This window comes from Trachemys scripta, chromosome 8, assembly GCF_013100865.1.
Source record: "Trachemys scripta elegans isolate TJP31775 chromosome 8, CAS_Tse_1.0, whole genome shotgun sequence".
Taxonomy (NCBI): Eukaryota; Metazoa; Chordata; order Testudines; family Emydidae; genus Trachemys; species Trachemys scripta.
In genome coordinates, this window is record NC_048305.1 from 64,859,950 (window position 1) to 64,884,806 (window position 24,857).

General features: G+C 44.3%; 1 protein-coding gene across 2 annotated transcripts in view; it reads right to left on the reverse strand.

Annotated features, from left to right (window-relative positions):
* The window catches only part of DENND1B (DENN domain containing 1B), a 247,123-nt gene extending 222,553 nt beyond the window's left edge, over positions 1–24,570 (reverse strand). The window contains exons 1-2 of one of the 2 annotated variants that reach the window (XM_034778352.1): positions 24,218–24,570; positions 20,042–20,106 (exon numbers count right to left, since the gene is read on the reverse strand). In XM_034778352.1, the coding sequence (XP_034634243.1) occupies positions 20,042–20,106; positions 24,218–24,234 (82 nt within the window). In that variant the 5' untranslated portion in view covers positions 24,235–24,570. The remainder of the gene's footprint in view (positions 1–20,041; positions 20,107–24,217) is intronic. The other variant, XM_034778353.1, reaches the window with a different exon arrangement.
* Positions 24,571–24,857: the final 287 nt, after the last annotated feature.

Consider the following 24,857-nt stretch of genomic DNA (forward strand, 5'->3'; position numbering starts at 1 on the left):
AAAAATAGTTAATCTCCAGTAATTTCAAAAGAGTTATTCCCCATTTGAGTTTCTGGACCAAACCTTTAATCTTATATTTTTGTGAATGAGCTTTGGATGCCCATTTGGGTAAAATCTGTACCTTGATCATTAGAATTGGAGGATTTATTTCGTTTTTTTTCATTGTTAAAATACAAAATGTAACAGTGAATTTCCTATGAGGTCTGTGAAGGCAGTAGCAACTATCATACAAGACAAAGGAGTTTGCTAGCTCTTACACAGGGGTTTGCTTATTCAATATCACACAATTCTTATTTAAAAGGAAGATAGTCATCATCAGCAGTAGCCTGAGAAATTCCTGCTGTAAGCGCAAACTTTGTTTTTCAAACAACATTTCAGTTTATTCACAGAGGGAAGTGGCTTTTTTACCTTTTGTGTTCACCCCAACAAAATGAAATTTTGAATATTTTTCCTTTATTCTGAATAAGTAATACCGTATCTTTGATTACATTTTGGAATGCTTCACAGTGACTTTCTTGGTACCACTAACGTTATGAAGAATACTGGAGTCTCAGTAGAGTCCAAATAAAGCTTTTATCAGTTCAGTTTACAATTATTCTTTTCAGTCAAGGAATCTCTCACACATTCATGACCAGCTAATTAGGCAAGCTGCTGACCCTTACCCATGTTTTGATCACCTCACGCATTTTTTTTTTATCTCTATGGCCTCCTGATAGTTATTTGTAAACTACAATACATCCAGAACCCATGAGTCTACATTTCAATTTATTCTAAGTACAATACAATGCATCAGGCCAGAACTGAGAAAAAAAATGGGAGGAGAAAAAATAGTGAGAATTCTTTATTTACTACACGTACTAGTTCAGTTGTATTTCCTATTACCGGTTTTTAGTACTAGCATGGACAACATTTAGATGTTGTGAATATTTATGGACTTGATCCTCCAGGGACAGAGCACTCAGTCCCTGATCCAAAGTACAGCACTTTTAGCATGTGAGTAGTCCCACTAACTTCAAGTGAGACCACTCATCATTAAAGTTAAGCACATGCTTAAATGCTTGGTTGGATTATGGCCACAGTGCTCAGCACCTTTAAGAATTAAGCACCTAGCATCAGAAGGCTTCATCAGCTGTCACATGATCATTTTCTTCTAGCAGTTAACTATAAAGTGACAGACAAAGCACATTGAATTCAGCTGAGGAATAAGCAGCAGCCAATGAATTGCTAAGGAACTAAAATTCTGTTTACATGAAAGTGTTCTTGAGGGAGAAGAAATCCTGAAAATATACCCCCAGCAAAACTGCCTCTATACAAGAGTATTTTTCAGCATTTCCCACAAGCTGTCATTATATCTTTAATTACTATTCTCAACTCTAAATGCTAGGAACAATACAGCCTGATATTGATCATCACAACTATACTACTTAAATCACCTTTTTGTTCCCATTAAGTGAGAGACATCTATTAGTTTAGGAACAAAATGTGATCTGCTATAAAACACTGGATACTAGCCTCTGAATACAAAGTTTTAAAAAAGGAAAAATAGTTAACCTTTATACAGGATGCACAGTATTTTGTACTTCACTATTTACTCCTGAGGGCATTTTGTACCAAAAAATTAAAAATTCTATGCACAATATTTTAAGATTCTGTAAAATTCTGCAAATGTTATTTGTCAAATAAAGGTGGAGGCTCCAGCATGGCACTGGGGAGCACAGGCCACTGGCTGCACAGAGATGGGAGATCACTGTACAGCTCCCCCCAGTGACACAGACTCAGCAGTGAGGCTGCACCCAACCCTGACACAGTGCAAGGAGCGGGCCTGCGGGGGGATCTGGATGCACAAGGGCTTGTTGGGGGTTCTGGGTACAACAGTAATGGGACTCTGCAGAGGGGTCCAGGTGAAGGTGGTTGGGGCTCAGCGGGGCGGGGGGCGGTGTCTGGATGTGGAGGAGAATAGAGCTTGGCAGGGGAGTCTGGGTGTGGGGGGTTCAGTGAGGGGTCCAGATGATGGGGAGTGGGGCTCAGTGGGGTGAGGAGCCAGGTGCAGCTGGTTGGGGCTCGGTGGGGTAGGGATCCGGGTGGCTCATCAGGGTAGTCCAGATGCAGGGAGAGTGGGACTCATCGGGGGGGGGGGGGTGAGGCTCAGTGGGAGGGTCTGGGTATGACGGGGCCTGGAGGCACAGGTGTTGGGCAGATGGGGAAGCAGCTTCTTGTACAGGGATCCCTCCCCCTGCAGCTGAGGAGTAATGAGCACAGGAAGCGGGGTGTGGGGAGTTTGCAGAGCTTCCTGCAGCCTTGTGAAAAATCTGCGGGTGGGTCTGACCCAGCCATGAATGTTGTGCAGGGGGAAAGAAGTTCCGTCCTCCCCAGCCCAGCCAGGACTAACAGCTGAGCCCAGCTCAAGATAGGAGCTACCAGCTGGGTCTTCCCCAGTCACGCTTCCTTCCCCACAGTGATTTACCTCTCTGCCAGCTGCCTTAGGCACGCAAAACATACTGCTGGGGAGGGGTACATGACTGTTCTTGTGGCTTCCCTTTGCTTCCCCGACAGAAAATCATTTTTCTGCAGGGAAGCAAAGAAATCTGTGGGGTGACATACATTCTGTGCATGCGCAGTGGAGCAGAATTCCCCCAGGAGTAACTATTACAGAACCATCTTATAAACTGGCTCATAAATCTCATTTACTCCTATTATTGATCACAAAGGCAAGTAAATTGATGTTTTTTTGTATGAAGGGAGGAAAAAACAAACAGTGACAATATAATAAGAAAAAACACAAAGATAATTATAAAATAAACTATAGTCACTATAACATAAAACAGTATTTTACACTGTTCTTTGTTTTATGCTGTAAGAAAACTCAAAAAAACAATGCAAAGACAAACAGCCACAGGGAGCAAAGGAAAGAGGACAAAGACCACACACACAGTATGTCACAGCAATGGCCAGAGCCAGATTAGGTTACAGGCATTATAGGCCCATTCTAGGGCCCCAGATCAAGAGGCAGATGAGATCAGAAATTCAGTATTCGTTTTAAAAACATGTTTCTAGCCCTCATGGATGCATAAAAAAGCTTGAAAATGTGAAACAAGTGTAACTGATCCCTGTCAGAGTCTGCTCACAGCCTGAAACAATATCTCCAAGAGATGGGAACTGCCCCATTCATCTTAATTCTACACTTGTGCCACCTCAAGGAAGGGCAGGTCCATGGCATTAGGGTGGGGGCCCTGGGCACACCATCTGAAGTGTGCCAAGAGCCCTGAATAGCCTTAATTTGGCCCTGGCAATGACACCCATCCGTAACTATCTCCAGCACTGGTCCAGCAGCACATGCAACCATCAACAAGCAGTGGACTGGGAACCCCACTGTGTGATTTACCTATCAGTAGGCACCTAACAAGAAGCTTAGCCTGAAGGACATGAAGAGGTTATAGTCCAGGGGCGGGCAAACTTTTTGACCTGAGAGCCGCATCGGGTTTCAGAAATTGTATGGAGGGCCGCTTAGGGGAGGGGATCGTGGCCTGCCCCCAACCCAAACACCCATCCCAGGACTCCTGCCTAATCCAACCCCCCTGTTCTCTGACTGCCCCCCCGGGAACCCCGCCCCAGCCACACACACTCTGCTTCCTGTCCCCTGACCGCCCCTGGAACTCCTGCCCCTGATTGCCCCGCGCCCCATCCAACCCCTCCTCTCATTCCTGACGGCCTCCCCGGGACTCCTGCCCCATCCAACCATCCCTTCTCCCTGTCCCCTGACTGCCTCTGGAACCCCTGACCCTGACCGCCCCTCGCACTCCCATCCAAACCTCCCTCTCCTTCCTGACTGCCCCCCCCCAGGACCCCTGCCCCCATTCAACCTCCCCCCCGTTCCCCACCCTCTGACCACCCCGACCCCTATCCACACCCCTGCTCCCTGACCACCAGTCTGAACTCTCCTGCCCTCTATCCAACCCCCTGCTCCCTGCCCCTTACCGCACTGCCTGGAACACTGGTGGCTGGCGGGGCTACAGCCACACCGCCCAGCTGGAGCCAGCCACGCCACCTGGCTGGAGCCAGCCATGCCGTCGCCATCACGCAGCACAGGGCACCGGGTCAGGCCAGGCTCTGCAACTGCGCTGCCCCAGAAGCTCGCAGCCCTGCCACCCAGAGCATTGCGCCAGCGGTGGAGCGAGCTGAGGCTGCGGGTAAAGGGTAACACCAGGGGAGGGGTCAGGGGCTAGCCTCCCAGGCCAGGAGCTCAGGGACCAGGCAGGAGGGTCTTGTGGGCCGGATGTGGCCCATGGGCCGTAGTTTGCCCACCTCTGTTCTAGTCCGAAGAGTGGTAGCAATAGACAAACCGGATATGCATCATATCAACATTCTTTAGCGGTTGTGAATTCTTCTTCTGGAAGTAGATTAGAGAAAGAGGTATTTAAAATGTTACTGTTTCCTTTCCTCCTTTTGGTGGAGTATGTTTCTGTGCTTTATAATAGATTTATACTCAGTTTCCGCATTTCAGTTTTAATTATCTATATCAGGGGTCGCCAACCTACAGCACGCAAGCCGATTGTGAGTGGCACGCTGCTGCCTGCCGCGGTCCCGGCCCCCAGCCCCACTCAGCCCCCCCGCCCATCGCTCTCCCCTGCAGGGGCAGGAGGCAGAAGCTTGGTCCTGCGGCAGCCAAGCTTCCCCCTTCCCCTGCTTCTTCTCCCCAGCGTGGTGCTTTCCTGCCCTGTGAGCCGCAGGGCAGGGGGCTGGAAGGGATATGCCCTGTTCCACCCCCTTCCCCAAGGCCCCATCCCTACCTCTTCTCTGCCTCTTCTAGGGAGCAGCGAGCACACTGCCACTCCTCCCCCTCCCCCTCACAAGGCCCATCAGCTGATTACCGCAGGGAAGGAGAGGAGATGGGGCAGGAAAGCAGCACACTGGGGGAAGAAGCGGGGGAGGGGGAAAGCTTGGCTGCCGCAGGACCAAGCTTCTGCCTCCTGTCATGAGCCGCTCAGGGCAGGGGGCTGGGAGCACCCCCACGAGCCGAGCACCCCTGCCCTGACCCCTGAACCTCCCCCCCCACACCCAGCCTTCTACCCTGCACCCCCACACACCCCCAGCCCTCTGCCCTGACCCCTGAACTCCCCACACACCCAGCTTTCTGCCCTGTACCTCCCACACTCCCCAGCCCTCTGCCCTGACCCCTGAACCTCCCACATTCCCACTGCCCTGACCCCTGAACCACCCCACACCCTCACTGTCCTCTGCCCTGACCCCTGAACACCTCCCCCAGGTCTGGGGTCCCGGCTGCCAGCCCCTTGCCAGCCAGCATCCCGGCCGCAGGCCCCACTCCCGCTGCCGGCCTAGGTGAACAGAACCCCAGGCTGGCAGCACGCTGAGCAGGCTGGCGGCATAAGATCAGCATTTTAATTTAATTTGAAATGAAGCTTCTTAAACATTTTGAAAACTTTGTTTACTTTACATACAACAATAGCTTAGTTATAGAATATAGACTTATAGAGAGAGACCGTCTAAAAAATGTTAAAATGTATTACTGGCACGCGAAACCTTAAATTAAAGTGAATAAATGAAGACTCGGCACACCACTTCTGAAAGGTTGCCTACCTCTGCTCTATATCACAGCAAAGTAATTTTGGTATTCAAGTACATCACACAGAGCAGGCCTATACCATCCACATGTTGTACACTGTAAAAAGAAAAACAAATAACAAACACAAACATCACTGCCCTTTTTCAAAGGCAAAATTCTGATGCTATATCTAACAGCACAGGGGTTTTCCAAAATATGGGTTAGTTTTAACAGAGATTCAACCAATAGAACAAATAGAGTAAACAAAAGCTCTTGGTTTGGGTAATGTCTAGGGTCAGACGCAAAACTCATTTAGAATTCTGAGTCTATTAGAATGAAAGCAGGATCAGAACTGTTAATCATCCTTCATGTGTAGTACCAGTCACCCCTGAACTGAATTGCAGTACAATGAACCGAACTGCGATAGTTAACATTTACTGACAGTTATTTTCTAGTTTGAATGTCGGGGAAAACTGCTGTATCCCAGCTACCACTGGTGGTGGTAACTCAATCTTTTGTCTGACTTTCTCATGGTTATGATCTTTAGTGAAACATCCTAATTATGATGACCAGTGCAGACTGCCTTACCTAATGAAAGTTTACAAGAATGTAATCTAAATAACAGAGAACTGCCCAAACCAAAGTGCCATTTTCAGGCATAAGTTTGCAGCCTGAGCTTCTCCCCACAATGGGCTAAATCTAGGTACCCCAAACTTTGGAAAAATCTGATTCACATCCAAATTTTGAAGCCCTAAATTCAAGTATGCAAGCTGAGATCCAGAGTTTTGGTTCAGGACCATCTCCACTAAGTACAGGGTATTAATAAAACCACCTTTCAACAGAGAATCACAAAGTGGTTTACAAAAGCAGGCAACGTGTGTATAAGCTGCTCGCCTGCCTCTCCAGTCCAGGAAGGACTGATGTAACGCCGACAGACCCCAGTCGTCGGGGGGTGGGATCGAACCTAAGCCCTAGGCTTAGTGCATGAGCCTCTACCGCATGAGTTAAAAGCCAACTGGCTCTTAGCTAAAGCTGTAGAACAGACTCATTTAACTCTCTCTAAGTGGTCTCGTTGCCACTAGATGGGACAGAACACCACACCCAGAAGGTATGTGGGTTACACTGATCCCATACCTAAAATCTGGGTCAGTGTAACCCACATACCTCTTTCACAATGCGTCAGCTTTATTTCTTCATAATAAAACAATTCAATGCAAGTTTCACGTATAAACCCCATCTTTTCCCCGAACGAGGATCTTCTGAAGGGGGCTATATATCCCCGAGGCCCTTCATTTTTGGTTTTTGATTAAAATTTCCCAGGAATTTATACGTGTTTATTTTAAAAAATTTAAAATGGGTGAAAACTGTAAAAAACAAAGACAAAAGGGCAGAGGGCAATGAGATTGGGGTGCCCTGTACTCACAGGAGGTAGTGGGCAGAGGAGCGAGGGGATCCTTCTGCTTCCTGCGGGGCTGTCACTGCAGTGGTTGGGTGGTCTCGGCTGCTGCAACCCAGCTCCCTGCCCACCTCACTACCCCACTGTGCAGAGGAAACAGGTGAGGCCACGCTGATGGTCCAGGGTCAGGAGGCCGCTCTACCCAGCAGAGAAAGTAAACCGGGTCTATTGCCTGGTTTCCCACCCATCTCACTCCCCCACTGTGCCGTGGAGAAGCAAGACAGACAGGGAGGCACATGATAGGGAAGCAAGATTGGCAGGGACCCCCTCAGCTGCTAGGACCTGGCTCCCTGCCCCTGTTGCTCCCTACAGTGCAGCAGCAGCCACCTACCACCCGTTACCCTCCTCTGTGCAGCGGGGACTCTGCACGGAGGTAGCTGGGTTGGGGAGTTCCAGCACTTGCAAAATCCAGGTAAAAACTTAGTAACCTGAATATTTTTTTTCAAAACCCAGGAATTTTTCATGAAAGTTGGGTAGAAAACAAAAACGAAGGCTCTTCCCTCTTGCCCACAGGTTCACACTTATCGGGTGCTTTCTTGTGAGTCACCCTGCTTCTGTGCCTGCCACAGGAGCCAACCCGCTTTCTGCAGCTCTCCACCCCAAATGAGCCACTTGCTGGCTTTTATCGCCACCTAAGCAATCTGAGCTAGGAGACAGCTAATCGGTCATAGGTGAGGCCAGGCCCAGCTTCCCTTAAAGGGCCAGATGCCCTGTAAAAATGCCCATTCCAGCAAGGACCATCTTTTGTTCTGCGTTTGTACAGTATCTAGCACAGTGGGGTACTGGTTCATAACTAGGGCTCCTAGGCATTATAGTAATACAAATAAGAAACAAAATAATAGTAATATCACAGATAAGGAAACTGTGGCACAGAAAAATTAAGTACCCTACTCCAGTCAGTGGCAGAGACAGGAATAAAATCTACACCACCTGACTCCCACTGCTGCTTGAGTCCATGTACAAGAATATCTTGCCTCCCTAACACCCATCACTTCAAGCTTAGTGAAACTCACTTGAAGCTTCCACAGGAATAATATACAGATATACATACACCTCTACCCCAATATAATGCTGTCCTTGGGAGCCAAAAAATCTTACTGTGTTATAGGCGAAACCGCACTATACTGAACTTGCTTTGATGCGTCTGAGTGCGCAGCCCCTCCCCCACGCCACCCCCCACCCCGGAGCGCTGCTTTACCGCGTTATATCCAAATTCATGTTATATCGGGTTGCGTTATATCGGGGTAGAGGTGTACTAACACCTTTTCAACGTTATTTTTATATATAGCATCTAGGAGGCCTCAGCTGAGACCAAAGTCCCAATGAGATAGGCAGTATGCAAACTCATAGTAAGATAGAGTCCCTCCCACTCAAAGAGCTTACTAAATTCCTAATATAGAGTTAACTTCAGAATCTTTGCCTTTTCATCCCATTCCAAAATTCTCTATTTCAAATGTCAATGCAAATGGACAAAAGTTTATAGCCAATAATTTAGTGTTAGAGCAGTTGTTTACTTAGAGTGTGCAGACCTAAGCTTCTATCAATAAACAACATTATTTTCATCGGAGAATCCTGACTCTTTGTATCAAGGGGTTATTACAAGACAAGGTCTCCTATGCAAAAAGAGACTACTTTATACATTGATCTTCAAGTGGAAGTATGCACAAGTTGCTCTTAATATACAAAAGTTCTTTAAGCAGTAAAAGCACTAATTTGCTTTGAAAAAACAATTTTAGTTATTTAAAAAAAAAAAAACACTCTCCAGTACTTTGTACTGGCAAAATAGCTTTTATAGTAGTCTCTTTTGTAAATTTTGGAATGCAAAAGCATAATTTTATTTATTTATTGGATTTATATATAGAACTACCTATCCCAACAAAATTGTGTGATAGATACACCTAGGACATCACCAGGCAATATCACAGCTGGGAAATAAACAAATTAAAATAACACTTCTGTGATTCAGAGAAGAAACATGGCATTCCACTCTCTTCAATGGATGGGGAGACAGAGAGAGACTTATGACTGTAGACAGGATTTGTAAACCTTAAAATCAACATAAATTGTTATAGTAAAATACATTTTAAGTCGGTACCGAAAGTGAAAGAGAAGCCTTTAAAGTTACACTTGAAGAGCAAATGTACTGAACTATCACTATAACAACTCTCCTCAAAGAATGAAGTCCAACTTAGAGCAAGCTTTCTTTCTAAGATGGACTGTGAAGTGTGTGGGCAGAAGTATGCTGACACTAGCTGAGGAAAATATGCCGTCAAACTCTTTAATGCTTCTGAACACAGAAGTTTAAAAGCTAGCAAATGAACAGAGCTACCTCAGATATCCAAGTACTAAAATGAGACAAATTCAACTTAAGAAAAAAAGCAAGAACTGCCATGTTTTACTCAGGTTGACCCTACTTCTATATGTTTGCTATCTTTGGCTCACACGTTAATATTAATGTACTTAAATACATACTGGCCATCCTATTAAAAATCTACAAAATAGTTCTCTTCATGACAAATTAATATTTATGCTTCCTAACCTATCAGATTTTTTTCTTGTATTCCATTGCCTACAAACTGGTCACATATCTATAAATAGCATCTAGCATGACGCAGAAACTGATACAGCCAGGCAATAGCAAATGTCTTCAAGGTAATAATTCATCTCCCTCAACATCATGTCAGACAGCCTGCGCCCAACATTTGCTATAGCTGGTGCCTGTGAGGTACAGCTGGGCCTCCCACCCCAGCCTACATCCCACAACTGCTGAGGCAGGGAGTCAACCCTCCCCCAAAGACCTCTTCGCCAAAGTGGAGACTGCGGGCTGGGTACGATAAATAGCTTCTTTGGCCTATGTCTTCTCCCAGCTCCCCCACTCCCAACATGACACGCAGATCCAAGAATCATCTTGGCTGTAGGGAGAGCGCTGTAGAAAATAAGAACGCACAGTAGCAATTTTCCATCCCCTCAATTACTCCTGATTGGCCCTACAGACTTCCTCCCTTCTCCAAACTCCTGTCAAATGGAAAGGAAAAGGTGAAAGGAGCCAAGCCACAAATCTGTGTCCTAAGAGGTAAATTGAAAAAAAAATCAATTTATTATTATTACTTGTATTCCCATAGCACCCACAACGTGCTAGGTGCTGTCCAAACATATTGGAAGACTTAGTTCCTACCCTAAAAAACATTCAGACTAAATAAATGAAAATTCAGTAAAATAAATATTAACCCACTTAGATGTCACTGGAATTTTAAAAAAAATACTTGTGAGATCATTATGATTTGTAACCTACTGACAGTGTTCTTGGTGGTGTACATGAGACAAATATTAAGACCACCTTTGGTCTGTATTCTTGAGATTGTTCAATATCGACATCATTCTTTGGTTTTAAAAATATTGCACAATCTCAGACAATTCATCTGTTTTTGCCCTCAAAATGTTTGTGTAATACTTCACTAAACAAAGGATTTGTTAACTACCCTCCTAATCTGTTAAGAACAACTGTAAAGGAACCAGGTTACAAGTAAATCCTTTTTTTAAAAAGTCACATTATGTTTGTAAAATTCAATAATGGAAATTAAAAGAAACCCTTAAGGGTAGTGGAACTAATCTTAGATATGGCTATAATTACACCATCAATAAATTACAGGTTAAGGTACCTTTACTTTAAACTATAGTAACTAATGACTCATGTGCATCTCCCAGAATATTAAGTGCTGATATAAATATTCATAGTGATAGAGCCACAATTAAATAACCCTTTTTATTTCTTGTAACTGAAGTAAATTTTCAGCATGCACTTAAGGTTATGACAACATTGCAGAAAATACTGCATATTTTGGGTAAACATTTTTACAAATAATTACATTCAGCTTACTGCTTCTTCTGTAGCAAGTCGAAACATGCACACCTAAACTCCATATACAAAAATGCTTTGTTGCCATTATCTATAGCACTCTGCTACCACAAGCAGCATCGCAATACTGTATTCACAATACCACAAACATCATCAGACATTTTAATTAAGGAGTAACTGTTAAAAATCTCGATTCCTCCATATTACTAAAAACATTTTTTTAAAAAACCTAAAGACAAACTTCAAAAACTTGTAAAAGGGATACAAGTTTTAAAAAGCAAACTTGTCATACACCTAAATGCTGGTATCCAATTGCAGCACTTACAGCAATAATCATAAAGATTACACAAGTCTAGAAGAGGGATGTAGCACATAATACAACTTTAGGCCTGTGTGCAACACAACATTTTCTCCAACATCATATTGGGGCAAACTAAACCTTAATTTTTTTTAATAAAACACTATGTATTTAATCATGACAGGTTTCAGAGTAGCAGCCGTGTTAGTCTGTATCCGCAAAAACAAGAAGAAGTGGGCAGTAGCTCACGAAAGCTTATGCTCTAATAAATTTGTTAGTCTCTAAGGTGCCACAAGTACTCCTGTTCTTTTTATGTATTTAATCTTTATTTGAAGCACCTATGATGTTTATATTAATAGCCATTTGGTTAAGTCTTATAATAATCTATACATTCAAGTAATTACACTGCTAAGAAGGTATTCAAATACATTATTCAAAACTAAACTTATTTCAAATTAATTGATAGCAGAGGACAAGTGTATAGCTGCTTTTTATTCACCTTTCTGCCATAGACAATTTTTAAAAATGTAGAGATCAGTACTTTTGAAGGTAAGCGTCTCTTTAGTACCCTGCCACTTGAAAACCATCAGTTAAAAAATATCCGTATTGCAGAATAACTGGGTATTCTATTGAATGTTTCAAGTATTTTGAAAAAACAAAATTACTACAGATTGCTTGGTGCATTACATTGATCTAACTAGCTTTTTAATCAGACTTCAGTCATGCTCTGAAAAGGAACCGACAGAGGAAAACAGTTATCTGATCAGTACATGTTACACCCACAGAGTGTTTGTGGTTAATGAAGAGCTCTGTGCAGTGGGAGGAAGACAACATACCAACAAACAGAGCACACAAAGCCCAATCCTGCAAGCAGCTCCATGAACATAGACTCCAGTGCAGAACCCCACTGAAGCCAATGGGGATTTCCACCTGCATTTAACTGCTTGCAGGATTGAGATCTCAGGTTATGTCTACACTTAAAACAATACAACGACACAGCTGTAGTGCTCGGTGTAGCCACTCACTACAGCGATGTAGTTAACCAACCTCCCTGAGAGGGGGTAGCTAAATCAACAGTATAGGAAGTATTCTTCCATCAACCTAGAGCTGTCTACAACAGGGGCTAGGTCGGCTTAATTATGTCATTCAGGGCTGTGAATTTTTCATAGAATCGTAGAAGATTAGGGTTGGAAGAGACCTCAGGAGGTCATTTAGTCCAATCCCCTAATCAAAGCAGGACCAACACCAACTAAATCATCCCAGCCAGGGCTTTGTCACACCTCTGAGCCATGTAGTTGGGTCGAATTAACTTTTTAGTGTAGACCTGACCTTAGTGAAACTAACCATTTCACTTAATATTAAAATTCATTTTAATTAGAGATTTGCACAATTTCATTATTTTTGAACGTGTCTTTTCCAAGCAAACATCACTTGGAATAAAGAGTACACAAATCTCCTGGGTTTGCTAACATTATTTGTATTTATTATTTGTATTATCGTAGTGCCTACATCAGTCCTAAGTCCACTGTGCTAGGTGCTGTACAAACAATGAACAAAAGAGAGTCAGCATTTAACACTGTTCAATGGATCCCAACTTTTTCTTAAGACAGGAAAAGAAACATTTAAAGATATCCTTTGAAGATATAACCTTTGGACACAGCTCCCTATCTAAAAGAAGTTATGTTACTGGAATTAATAATGCTAAACTGAGTTAGTGGAACAAAGCAATCTCTACTATTAAAGCAACTTCTTCTAAAATCGCATACTTCTAGACCTATTTAGGGTTATACAAGATTTTTGAATGGTTAAAACAGCATGTGGACAGGAGCCTCATGCCCCCTAAAGGACTCTGGGCCCCTTTTACCATCTCAAACTTGGCATACAGGGTGAGAGAACTGGGGTGGAAATTGGTTTACTGTCACTTGAACAGAAAAGGGTCAACTTGAGTCACATTCTTCTCAAGGAGTGAGAGAAGAATGGTTTGGAGACCATATCTACTAGAGATATATATGCTGGAGGTCAAGTTCAAGGAATGTATTTGCTATGCAACAGTTCAAAGCTTATCGTGCTCATAGAAGTTGTGGCCTGCTGACTTTCCACTTCAAAATAGCATATTTTTATTGCCTATTGTGCTACATTTCAGGAAAATTAATATAGTGGAAAATCTGTTTGTCTTTCATAATGAAATGATGTGGACAAATAGACAGCTTCAATTAAGCTATGAGCAAACCTCTGCACTAAGGTATGACAATGAAAGGTGCTTCTGCGGCATATAACCTTCAAATGAAGGAAGGTCTCCAGGAAGAGAGAGAAAGTTTGTTTCAATGTAGCAGCACAGCTATAACTAAATAACAGCTATGTACAAGTTACCACTGTGAGGAAGTTTACAATGGGACACTGCATGCCACTTCTACCAGAAAGAAAATCAAAAAACACTGGAATACAAGTTAAAAAAATAAAAAAGTCTGAAGACTGACACCATTACTTATAATAATATAATGAACATTCCAGATTCTACAATATTAATGACAGGTTTCAAACTGTGCCTCGTTTCTACAAGTGCTAACTGAATGTAGAATGCCAGCTAAAAAATGTTTCTTCAACTACCATCTACTTTTTTTTCAAATGTGCCAAATAAATTAAGGTATGACATGCTGACAGAAATAATCAATCTTGCAATTTTCTCAGAAATAACGTAAATATGTCTACTCTATTTACTGCAGAACCATGTTCAGACTGCACTTCAAACATGCAAGCAACAACCTCATTGCTGCTAGAGTGTGCTAGCACTGTTCTCCTGGCCCATGCAGAAAACCATGCTGCACATAAGCTAGTCTAATTTTTATGTACTCTGTCTTAACATGTATCTTGGGGGAAGGGGAAATGCCCATCCACGGTGATCAGCTAACACGTGCTAATTGAGTTACCCCTAGTTCAGAGGTGGGCAAACTACATCCCGCGGGCCACATCCGGCCCACAAGACCGTCCTGCCAAGCCCTTGAGCTCTCAGCCGGGGAAGCTAGCCCCCGTCCCCTCCCCTGCTGTCCCCCCTCCTCTGCAGCTACGCTGCCGCACGGGCAGCACTCTGGGCGGCGGGGCTGCGCACTCCTCCAGGGCAGTGTGGCAGCATGTCTGGCTCCAGCGCGGCGGCCAGACATGCTGCTCTGAGCGGCATGGTAAGGGGACCGGGGGGTTGGATAAGGGGCAGGGAGTCCCAGGGGACGGGGAGCAGGGGGCAGTTGGATAGGGCGGAGGTTCGGGGGGGGGGGGGGGGAGGGGGAGGGGAAGCGGGGGGGGGGGGGATGGGTGGGGGAGACCAGGGGGGCCTGTCAGGGGGCAGGGGTGTGGATAGGGTTTGGGGCAGTCTGGGGACAGGGAGCGGGGGAGGATAGGGGGTGGGGACCCGGGGGGCAGTTAAGGGCAGGGGGGTCGCGGGAGGTGGCGGTTAGGGGACAAGGAGCAGGGGGGGGTTGGATGGGTCAAGAGTTCTGAGTGGGGCAGTCAGGGGGCAGGAAGTGGGAGAGAGCAAATAGGGGGAGGGGGCCAGGCTGTTTGGAGAAGCACAGCCTTCCCTACCCGGCCCTCCATACAGTTTTGTAACCCCAATGTGGCCCTTGGGCCAAAAAATTTGCCCACCCCTGCCCTAGTTGATGATAACACAGTTTTGACCACATTATGAGGGCATCCAACTTTTCCCATTGGCTAGGCAGACCTAGATTTAACAGAGCTTTTACCTGTGGATGATCTACTAGAATTTATCTCAATCTGATAAATTTAACATTTAGTTTCAAATGCAATTATATACTGTAAAGTCCTTTATCACTTTTCTTAGTTATTGGGCAAAAGCAAGAGTGTTAGCCCTGCTGAAAGTGTAACATTCAATATACTCCAACTTGGCTAAGGCCTTTTTTCTGTGTCTGTATTCTTACACCATCAGTAAATACATTGTCCCCCAATAAAATAAATACTAGAAGTATTTCCTGACAACGAAATGATGAAGGTTGAAACAAAGGTCCATAGTAAATCAAATACTGTTATTTTGAGTTTCTCAATTGTACAGTAGACCCTCAGAGTTTCAAGAACCTCAAGAATGGAGGTTGTTAGTAACTCTTAACAAAACATTGTGGTGATTCTTTCAAAAGTTTACAACTGATATTGACTTAATACAGCTTTGAAACTTTACTATGCAGAAGAAAAATGCTGCTTTCCCTTTATTTTTTATTATTTACATTTAACACAGTACTGTACTGAATATGCTTTTGCGGGGGTGGAGGGGGGGCATCTCTGCTGCTGCCTGATTGCGTACTTCCGGTTTCAAATGAGGTGTGTGGTTGACTGGTCAGTTCGTAACGCTGAGATTCTACTGTATTCATTGAATTAAGTTTCCAATTAATTAAAATAGCATGCATTTGGATTTTATTTATTTATTGGATTTTACTCTTGGCTATAGAAGCAATAATTTTAATCATTCAACTTCTCCTCAAAGCCAACCTCACAGCTTATTTAAATCCCATGACACTTTTTGTGTATTTGCTCAGCTATGATTGAAAAAAACACTTTCAAGGTTGTCAGGACTGTTTCCAAAAAAGATGTGTTGTATTTTAGGGGTTATTTAAAAATGTTCAGCTGTCAAAACTCATGTTTGGAAAGTGCTAATTTTAAGTGTGAATTACTGTGTGTCACATCATAAACAAACTTGTACAGGTGTGCAGCATCCTATTTAAAAATACTAGCTTATTTATAGTCAGACACAACAGGGCTGTGTTAGTTTTTACTTATTTGTTTGAACTGTAGCACAGCTAACAAAGGGTGGTTAAACAAAATGCAGAAAATAACTAAAAGAGGAGCTCACTCTAGAACAAACTTGAAATGAAAACCTTAAAGATCTCTGGGTCACATTAAGGTCTTTCTCCCTCCTAACTCAACTTCTCCTGCTGCTCACTCATGCAGGGTGATCATAATTCTGTGCTTGTGATAGTTCCACAGCAACACTAATGACAGTGATGTCACAGATTCAACCCTGACTTCACTGCAGGATCAAGTACAAGAAGCAGATGGGATGCGAGAGAGAAAGTCCCTATTTAAACACAATTCTCTTTCATGGGAAAGAAAGCGGCACAAGCAAAGAAACTGATGAATGGACGTTGTTTTGATACACGATATATTCAAAACATCATCATAGCATGAAAATCTGTTTAAAGGCAAGTCTTCCAATACAGTGTAAATGTAAAATTTGTTAGCCTTATAATAAACTGACCTGGAAAGCTCCCTGTTTAGTAAAACAAACCTGTGCTCAGTTTTTAAAGCTGTGTTAGAGAAATTACACATTCATCTCTTGTTACATGTACAATAATTCCTTAAATAAATTCAGTCTTAATACTCAGATGTATTTATTTGACACACTACTATTGTACTCCCAGTGCCACAGGCAAACACAATGACAGATCCCTGCCCCGAGGCATCTGTGATCTAAATTAGACTTAATACAAGAGACAATCTAATGTGATGCTCAGAGTATGGAAAGATGATAATTATAATATACAAGTGACACCCTAAGAATGGTGATGGGAACTGCACCTCAGCCACTAGACCTTTCACTTGTGACATTTCAGAAGGCTCAATTCTCTCTCCAGTCCTATTCAAGATCAACATGCAGCCACTAGGCGAACTGGTAAGAAAATAGAGACTTACGTGCCAGCAATACATAGATGACACAGCTCTACCTATACATCACCATATATGACCATAGCACTCAACATAGAACATCTCATCCAAGCACTGGACTCTGCTCATGGATTAAAAACAGCTGGCTGAAGTTCAACCCATGCAAAATAGAGGCGGGCAGAGGAAAACGCTCTGAAGAGTCTACACCCAAGGTGCAGTCTTCTTTGGTGGAAGGTGCATACCTCATAATTCATCAGTTCAGCTGGGAGTTTTGGGGTGGTTCCTGGATTGCTCACTGATGATAAGCACTCACATAGCATCCACAAGTGATGCTTTCCAATATCTGTAGCTGTCTAGAAGACTCCATCCCATCATAGTAGATGGTGACCTAACCTCATTGATTCATATCTTTTTCATCTCCTATCTGGACTACAGCAATACAATATAGCTGGGCATGAAGCCTTCAGCACATAGGAAATTCCAGCTCGTACAGAACACAGTAGCACATCCTCACCTCACTAGACCGTGAGCACAACAAACCTGTCCTCTGCTCTCTACAAAAGTTTCCCCATAGAATAGTGAGTCAAATTCAAAGTCTCTGTCTTTCGCTTCCAGGCATCAAGGGCCTGGGCCAAGCATATCTAAAAGACCACCACAACAGGTACAACAAAACTTTGGACCATATGGGTAAAGCTCAACTGTGCAAGGTACCAAGCTTTCTTAGGGGCTGCTCTGAGACTGTGAAATGAACTCCCTCATGAACAATGGACCATCACACCTACCAAACCCTACCAAAAAGCCCCCACTACATTGGACACACAATTCTCCCCCTGGGGACAGGATGAGAGGGAGACTGAACCACACATCTTTAAGACTAACAGAAATATAGGGATCTTGCATCTGAAGAAGTGAGGTTCTTACCCACGAAAGCTTATGCTCCCTATACTTCTGTTAGTCTTAAAGGTGCCACAGGACCCTCTGTTACTTTTTACAGATTCAGACTAACACGGCTACCCCTCTGATACTTGAACCACACATGTTGCTTAATGCACCACTTGTCAAATGCTCATATTCTATGGTGATGAGGGTGATATATGAACCTATATGGAATAGAAATCAAAATATATACTTGGTAAGTACCCATCCAGTTGCTTCCTTTTAAAAAATACATGTTAATGTGTGAAGATTTGGGAGTGAGGACAGGAATAGGAGAGTAACCAAAATATGTTTTGAGGAGTGCTTTGAGAAGATGAGAAGAGCAAAACAGCCTGGCACACAGGGCCAGAAGTATACTCCATACATAAGGCGCTCATGAGAAAAGGCACAGTCTCTTCTACCAGAAGACAATCAAAGGAGTGTTAAGATGAACTGAAATAGCACATACAGTGAGAGCTGGGGAAGTGCCAAGAAACTAGTGTTGAGGTGTAAGCAGAAGCCAAGCCTTGTAGTCCTGAAGGTGCGTATTGGGAGTTTGAATGTGATGCAGAAGGGGAGTGAACACCAATGTAGGATTTGACCAGGCAGATATCACAGAGCTGTAGGTGAGGCAAACATTTCTGGTAACAGCACGCTGGACAGACTTGAAGGATACGACATGAGAATCATGGTCAGAAATGAAGATGCTGTAGTAATCAAAGCAAGAGATGACAAGAGTATGGATCAAGGTTCTGGCAGTAGGAATAGAGAAGGGACAGATTTTAAAGATACCAGAGAGGAAGCACCAGACGGATTAATTGTCAGACTATATCCTGGGGAGAAAGAAACTGAATACGACATGAAAGTTGCAAGCCTCGGTGAAGGGGAAGATGAGTTGAAATGTGGCTGGACATCCAAAAAAGATGTCAGATAGACAGTCACATAGCAAAGACAGGCCATGGGAGACAGATCAGGTGTGGAGAGATAGATCAGGGTCTCATTATCATTCAGGATATGAGAATGGACAGAGGGTTACCAAGGGAGAGAGTACAGAGAAAGAGCAGGAGAACGGGAGATGACCAGAAAGTTGCCTCTATTGGAATTGCTAAAAGGAGGAATTAAGAGAGCGAGGAAAGCCAAACCCACAGAGAAGCATAAAAGCACTGAGAGCAAGTCTCGGAGGGAGCGTAGCCAAATGTGTGAAGGAGGCTGATCAGTCAGGGAAGATAAAAATAAAGAAGACACCCAAGAACTTGACCAGGAACAGGATGTAATATCCTGCCTCAATGAAGGCAATTACATGAGAGTGAAATGGGTGGAAACTACCATGCAGAGAGGATCCAGGAGGAAGTCAGACTAGAGGAGCTGCGGCGTTGGCAACAGACAATAAATTCAAGAAGCCTGGGTATGAATGGGAGGAAGAATATACACTGGCAGTTGGAGAGGCTGGAAGGGTTAAGGAAAATTATTAGAATAAGGAATACAGCGGTGGGCTTGAAAGCAGAGGATGTGATGGAGAATAAGTGAACGAGGAAAAATATGGGAAGCAAGAAAAATCAATAGGGGATAAAGTCAAGGGGACACATTGATGTCCTAGAAGATGTAAAACTAGTTATATGCCATTATTCTTGTTGAGTCCCTCATTAGAAATTCTAGTCAATTCTAGTCAGCACTGTAACTTTGACCTGAGAAGTCCCATGTTTTCCTACATGCAAATTGCAACCAAAAGACTTGCTCAGATAACTGATTAGGATTGTGATCTTGTTAGTACTCGTGCAGCACCATATCTCTTTCACCAGAGTGCTTATAGGAGTGTGAAACTAATTGCTAATACCAATTCAAGTCAGCTCACAATGCCATTTGCACTATTCCAAAATTGCTACAGTAAAAGTTATTTTCTGCTACTTAGGTTTTTTTTTTTTCTTCCAAAGAGACAAACGGAGAAATCAAAGTACTCGAGTCCCAGTTCTGAGACATACCACTAAAATGAAATGACTTATTAAACCTACGTTTTATTGACTGAAAGATTATAGGAATTAAAATGGTATAAGTATGTAACACAAACCACCATATCAACAATCAACTGCTGTAAATGCTTGCCCTTCTATCATCAGAATATTAATAACTGAAAAATGAATTAGAATAATAGCAATGAGCAGTAACAGAATTCCAAACTATCAACACTTCAAAGCATGAGGTGACAAAATAGAGGCTGTGTGGACTAAATAATCTAATAGGGTCTTTTCCACCCCTAGTTTCTATAAATAAATGCCAACAGTTGGAGTACATTACCTTCATTTTCAGAAGCCTGGCATTTTACCTTGAGTACCAAATCAAACGTACTTTCTGGATTTTCCCTGGAAATAAAAAACAAGTCAATTGATTAGTCATACATATGTCACAAACCACATAGACTGATCTAGATTATCAAGCCTTCTCTACAGTGTCTATAATGTTATATCCTTTCCACTCCATTTGACACTATAAAATTAGAGAGAGAATCTCAATTATTTGGATGTTTTGTAAGATTTCAGAAGTCGTATTTTCCTTCACATCCTGTAATATATTCACACACTTTTCAAAAAAGAATAGGCAACAGAAACAAGAATTGAGAATAATTATATGATTGTTAATTTTGTATTTTGTAAATCACAAAATTCTGTGATTACACTGATAAATCTTAGTCCTATATGTTTGAGAGCTCTTCAGTCCTTTCATATGTCATTACCCCATTTTAAATAGTCGTGTTGAAGTAAATACAATTTTAAACTTGTTGACAGTTTGCTTTACAAAACTGAACTTTACAGACAGATAATAAAGAAACTAACAGCATTTTTTCCATCAATTAGACACCAATATGTAGATTGGGCCTCTCTGATAACCTTTTCCACTTCACCAGGTTGAACCATTTCTGTTTTTAAGGTATGAAGAGAGTAAACCAGGATTAGGCTTCCATCTTAATTCCTGCAAACTGAGCCATTAGCACATTTATCTTTTTAATATATTTGGTCACCAACTGAAACTTGACAGTCACCTTACCATCTCCTTCAGAAGTTACTGCCACTGGCATGTTTAAGGGCCCAACCCTAGCCTAGATTTAAATAATTATTTGAACAGAACAGCCACAAGTGAGTACCATTACTACACAACATTCTCTGTCTGTGAATAAACTTGTACATTTCAGTAATTTCTTGATTTATTATGTTAGGTTCAGAAGCAACCCTTAATTTATTTTTACCATTCTGAGTTATTTAAATTCTCATTCTGATGAGCAATCTGCCATTTATATTAAAAGCAAACATTATAACCTTCACCATATCAATTATTTATCTAAGTAACCACATAAAGGGCCCAGGTTTGAACTCTTTTCTTGAGTAAAATGCCTATAGAAGTCAGCAGTTTTTCACAAGTAAGAAATTCAAAACTGGGTCCCAGGTTTCTAAAATGATGCATATAAAGCATATCACAGATTGATAATTCAATACAAGTTTTTAAAAAAAGTTTTAGAGGGATTTTGGACTAGAGCAGGGGCGGACAAACTTTTTGGCCTGAGAGCCACATCGGGTTTCAGAAATTGTATGGAGGGCCAGTTAGAGGAGGCTGTGCCTCCCCCAACAGCCAGGCGTGGCCCGGCCCTGCCCCCCATCTGACCCCTTCCCCCCCCGCCCTGCTTCTCACCCACTGACACACACCCCCGGACTCCTGCCCCATTCAACCCACCCTGTTCCCTGACAGCCCACCCAGGACCCCTGCCCCATCCACACACACCCCACTCCCTGTCCCCTGTCAGCCCCCAGAACCCCTGCCCCTGACTGCCCCGCATCGCCCCATCCAACCCCTCCTCTCATTCCTGACTGCCACCACCAGGACCCCTGCCCCATCCAACCACTCCCTCTCTCTGTTCCCTGACTGCCCCCAGAACCCCTGCTCCTGACTGCCCCCCGCCCTCCCATCCAATCCTCCCTCTCCTTCCTGACTGCCCCCCCGGGACCCCTGCCCCCATTCAACCCCTGTTCCCCGCCCTCTGACCGCCCCACCTCCTAGCCACAACCCCGCCCCCTGACCACCACCACCACCCCGAACTCCCCTGCCCCCTTACCTGCTGCCTGGAGTACCGGTAGCTGGTGGCGCTACAGCCGCACTGCCTGGCTGGAGCCAGCCCTGCCACCCTGCAGCACAGAGCACCAGTCAGGCCGGACTCTGCAGCTGCGCTGCCCCAGAAGCTCACAGCCCCACCAACGAGAGCATTGCGCCAGTGGTGCAGTGAGCTGAGGCTGCAGGGGAGGGGGAAGAGCATGGGAAGTGCCAGGGGCAAGCCTCCAGGGCCAGGAGCTCAGGGTCCCACGGGCCGGATGTGACCCGCGGGTCATGGTTTGCCCACCTCTGGACTAGCGGGAAACTTTCAGAGGTCACCAGTTACTTAATGTGTTTTCTATCATCTATTTTGTCACCAAGTATTGACAATATGCTTTTATATTAAGACTGATATCAAATTTCTGAGCAACAATCACATATCTTCCCACATCATAGTCCTTCCCTGCATCACTTTTTAAATTATACAATTGGAAAATCTTAAAGGAGGATCCTGAATGAGCTAGTTCTGCACTTTTTTTTATTTTTTTGTCTAAATTTTGCTCTCAGTTACACCAGTGTAAATCCAGACTACTTGAGATTTACAGAAGTGTAACAGAAAAGAAAATGATCCATTGTTTCTCCCCTCAGCTAGCAAGATCAGAATGAATCTAATTAGTGTTACACTCATTTAAATGAGGGCAAAACTGAGCTGTAAGAACCCAGCCTGTAGTGAGAAGAGTGGAATCCCTCTACCATGAAAGGGTTAAATGAAATTTAAACCTAGGTGTGTTTTTGCTCTTTTGGCACATTTTCCTCCTTCCTTAAAGGAGGGGAAAATCAGAATGCTGGATTTAACACATTCATTTCCATTAAAAAAAGTGTCTCAAATACAGGATTATGACTTCAGAGCTCAACTTCTTAACTGAATTTACAGTCAATAAGACAGCATATGAAAATGTGTTTCATCCCTCAATACACCACTTCAAAGTCTGCTTCCACAGAAAAGTTCTAGGTTTACTCTTCACCTCCCACATAGAAGGTGTTACTTATACTTAGAAGTGTCAAGAAATATGTCAAACTAGTGTGATATATGTCAGACTGACTTTCATTTCTATTATAACTATTAAATAGCAGATTCATCATAAATAGAGATTACTGTCAGTTTACAAAATTCAGATTTAACCTCTCATCAATTACTGAATTAAGGAAGTCAATGGGACTATTCACAATGGGCAAGTAGCTTCAAACCATCACAAAAAATTAACTTCACAAAAGTTACTTTGTCAACACATCTGGGTTACACTAAAATTCTCTCGAGGTAGAATTATTCTCTTAACTTCTTGAAAAACCGTAATTTTCTTCAATAATCACATAGAAAAATTATAGATTCCTTAGAAGAATGTTTATAAACAACCTCTGTTTTGATGTTACTAGTTTTACACACTATTTTTTTAGCTGTTTTTCAAAACCAAGACTCATTCATCTGTATTCTTCACAAATATGACAGTAAAGTAAAATAGCTGGAATATTTTTTAAAAATCACCATTTATTGGCAATAGATACAAAGAGACAATAAATAGGCAAAAAGTAGAAGTGCAAAAGTTTGTTCAGTATTGTTTTTGTAATCCACCTAACACCCAAACAAGTCATCGTGGACATTCTTCTGAGAAGTTTCGTAGGTACTAAACGTTAGGCTGGCACTGTCTTCTATGAAGACTAGTTACGTGTATGCTCCCAGAGAAGAAACAATGGCCTGTCAATTCTTCCATTTGTGGGGCAGACTCCTTCACTGGGATGAAGATTATTATAAGGCCCTGTGTACCTTTAACTCATCCTCTGATGATGAAGGATTTAGCAAGTGGGGCTCACTTTAAGGTGCAGTACAACAGTCTCTGATGATTGACGGGGGGAGGGGGTCATTTTGACAGAGTGTGTGTTCTCCAGTCTCTTGCTGGGAATGGAGGATGCTAAAGCAAAGAGGGGTTTCTTTGTGGGGAGGAAGGGTGTGGGGTTGACAAGTTCTCCTTGTGGGGCGGGCTGTAGGATTCATGACAGGGCGTCTCCACTGGGGGATGGAGAATTGGGTAGGGAGCCACCAGCTGTTCACTCGGAGGCTGCCAGTGTCACACCTGCGGGGAAGAGGGGATTTTGCCATGTGGGCTCCCATGACAGCCCAGTGCAGTCCTGCTCCTGTCGTGCCCCGGGCTCTGCTCAGCCGCCCCCTGTGCGTGCCCAGCGCAGAGCCAGGCCCCTGCCCCACACCCCGCCAGGCTGGGGGAGGCTTTGAGGCCTAGTCCCTCCTCCCCCTCCCTCCAGCGCAGCCCCCAGAGCCGCCTCGGCCGCCCCCTCCGCCGAGCAGCCCCCGCGCCGCTCCCCCTGCCTGCCGGCACTCACTTGATCCTGCTGTCCATGGTCACATCTCGGGCCCCGGGCGGCCGGTCCGCGCCCCCGCGGGGAAACACCTCGCCCGGCCGGCAGGGAAAGCAGGGACGCGCCGGCCCCGGGGGAGGGGGAGGTTACAGCGGCTGCTGGCGGTGGCCCATGGCTGCTCCGCTCCCCCGGCTCGGGCCGTGAGCGCGGCGGGGAGCGGCGGCACCGCCTCCTCCCAGCCTCAGTTCCTGTTGCCGCGGCGCCGGCACCTTCTGGGAAGCAGGAAGCTCGGCGGTGGCCGGAGCAGCCGCCAGTGTCAGTGTCACCTGCGCCGGGCCAGGAGGTGGCTCTGCGGGGGTGGCGCTGCCGCAGGGGCACGGGGTGGGGGTGGGGACAGGACTGAACTGCTCCGGGGACACACGCGGGGTGTCGGCTGCCCGGTCCGTGCACAGTGCGGCGCTCCCCGCACCGGCCCCAGAGCCTGCTGCAGCAACCTTTGCCCTACGGGCCCGGCCCCAAGCCAGCGCTGAATGCGCTCGGAGGCACAGGGCAGGGGCCCGGCTCCATTGCCTGACCCACGGTGCTGCTCCAAAAGCTCTGGCTAGGCGTCCCCCCCATGGGGGCTGTACAGTCCCAGTCCAGCACAGCCCTGCACGTTTCCTCT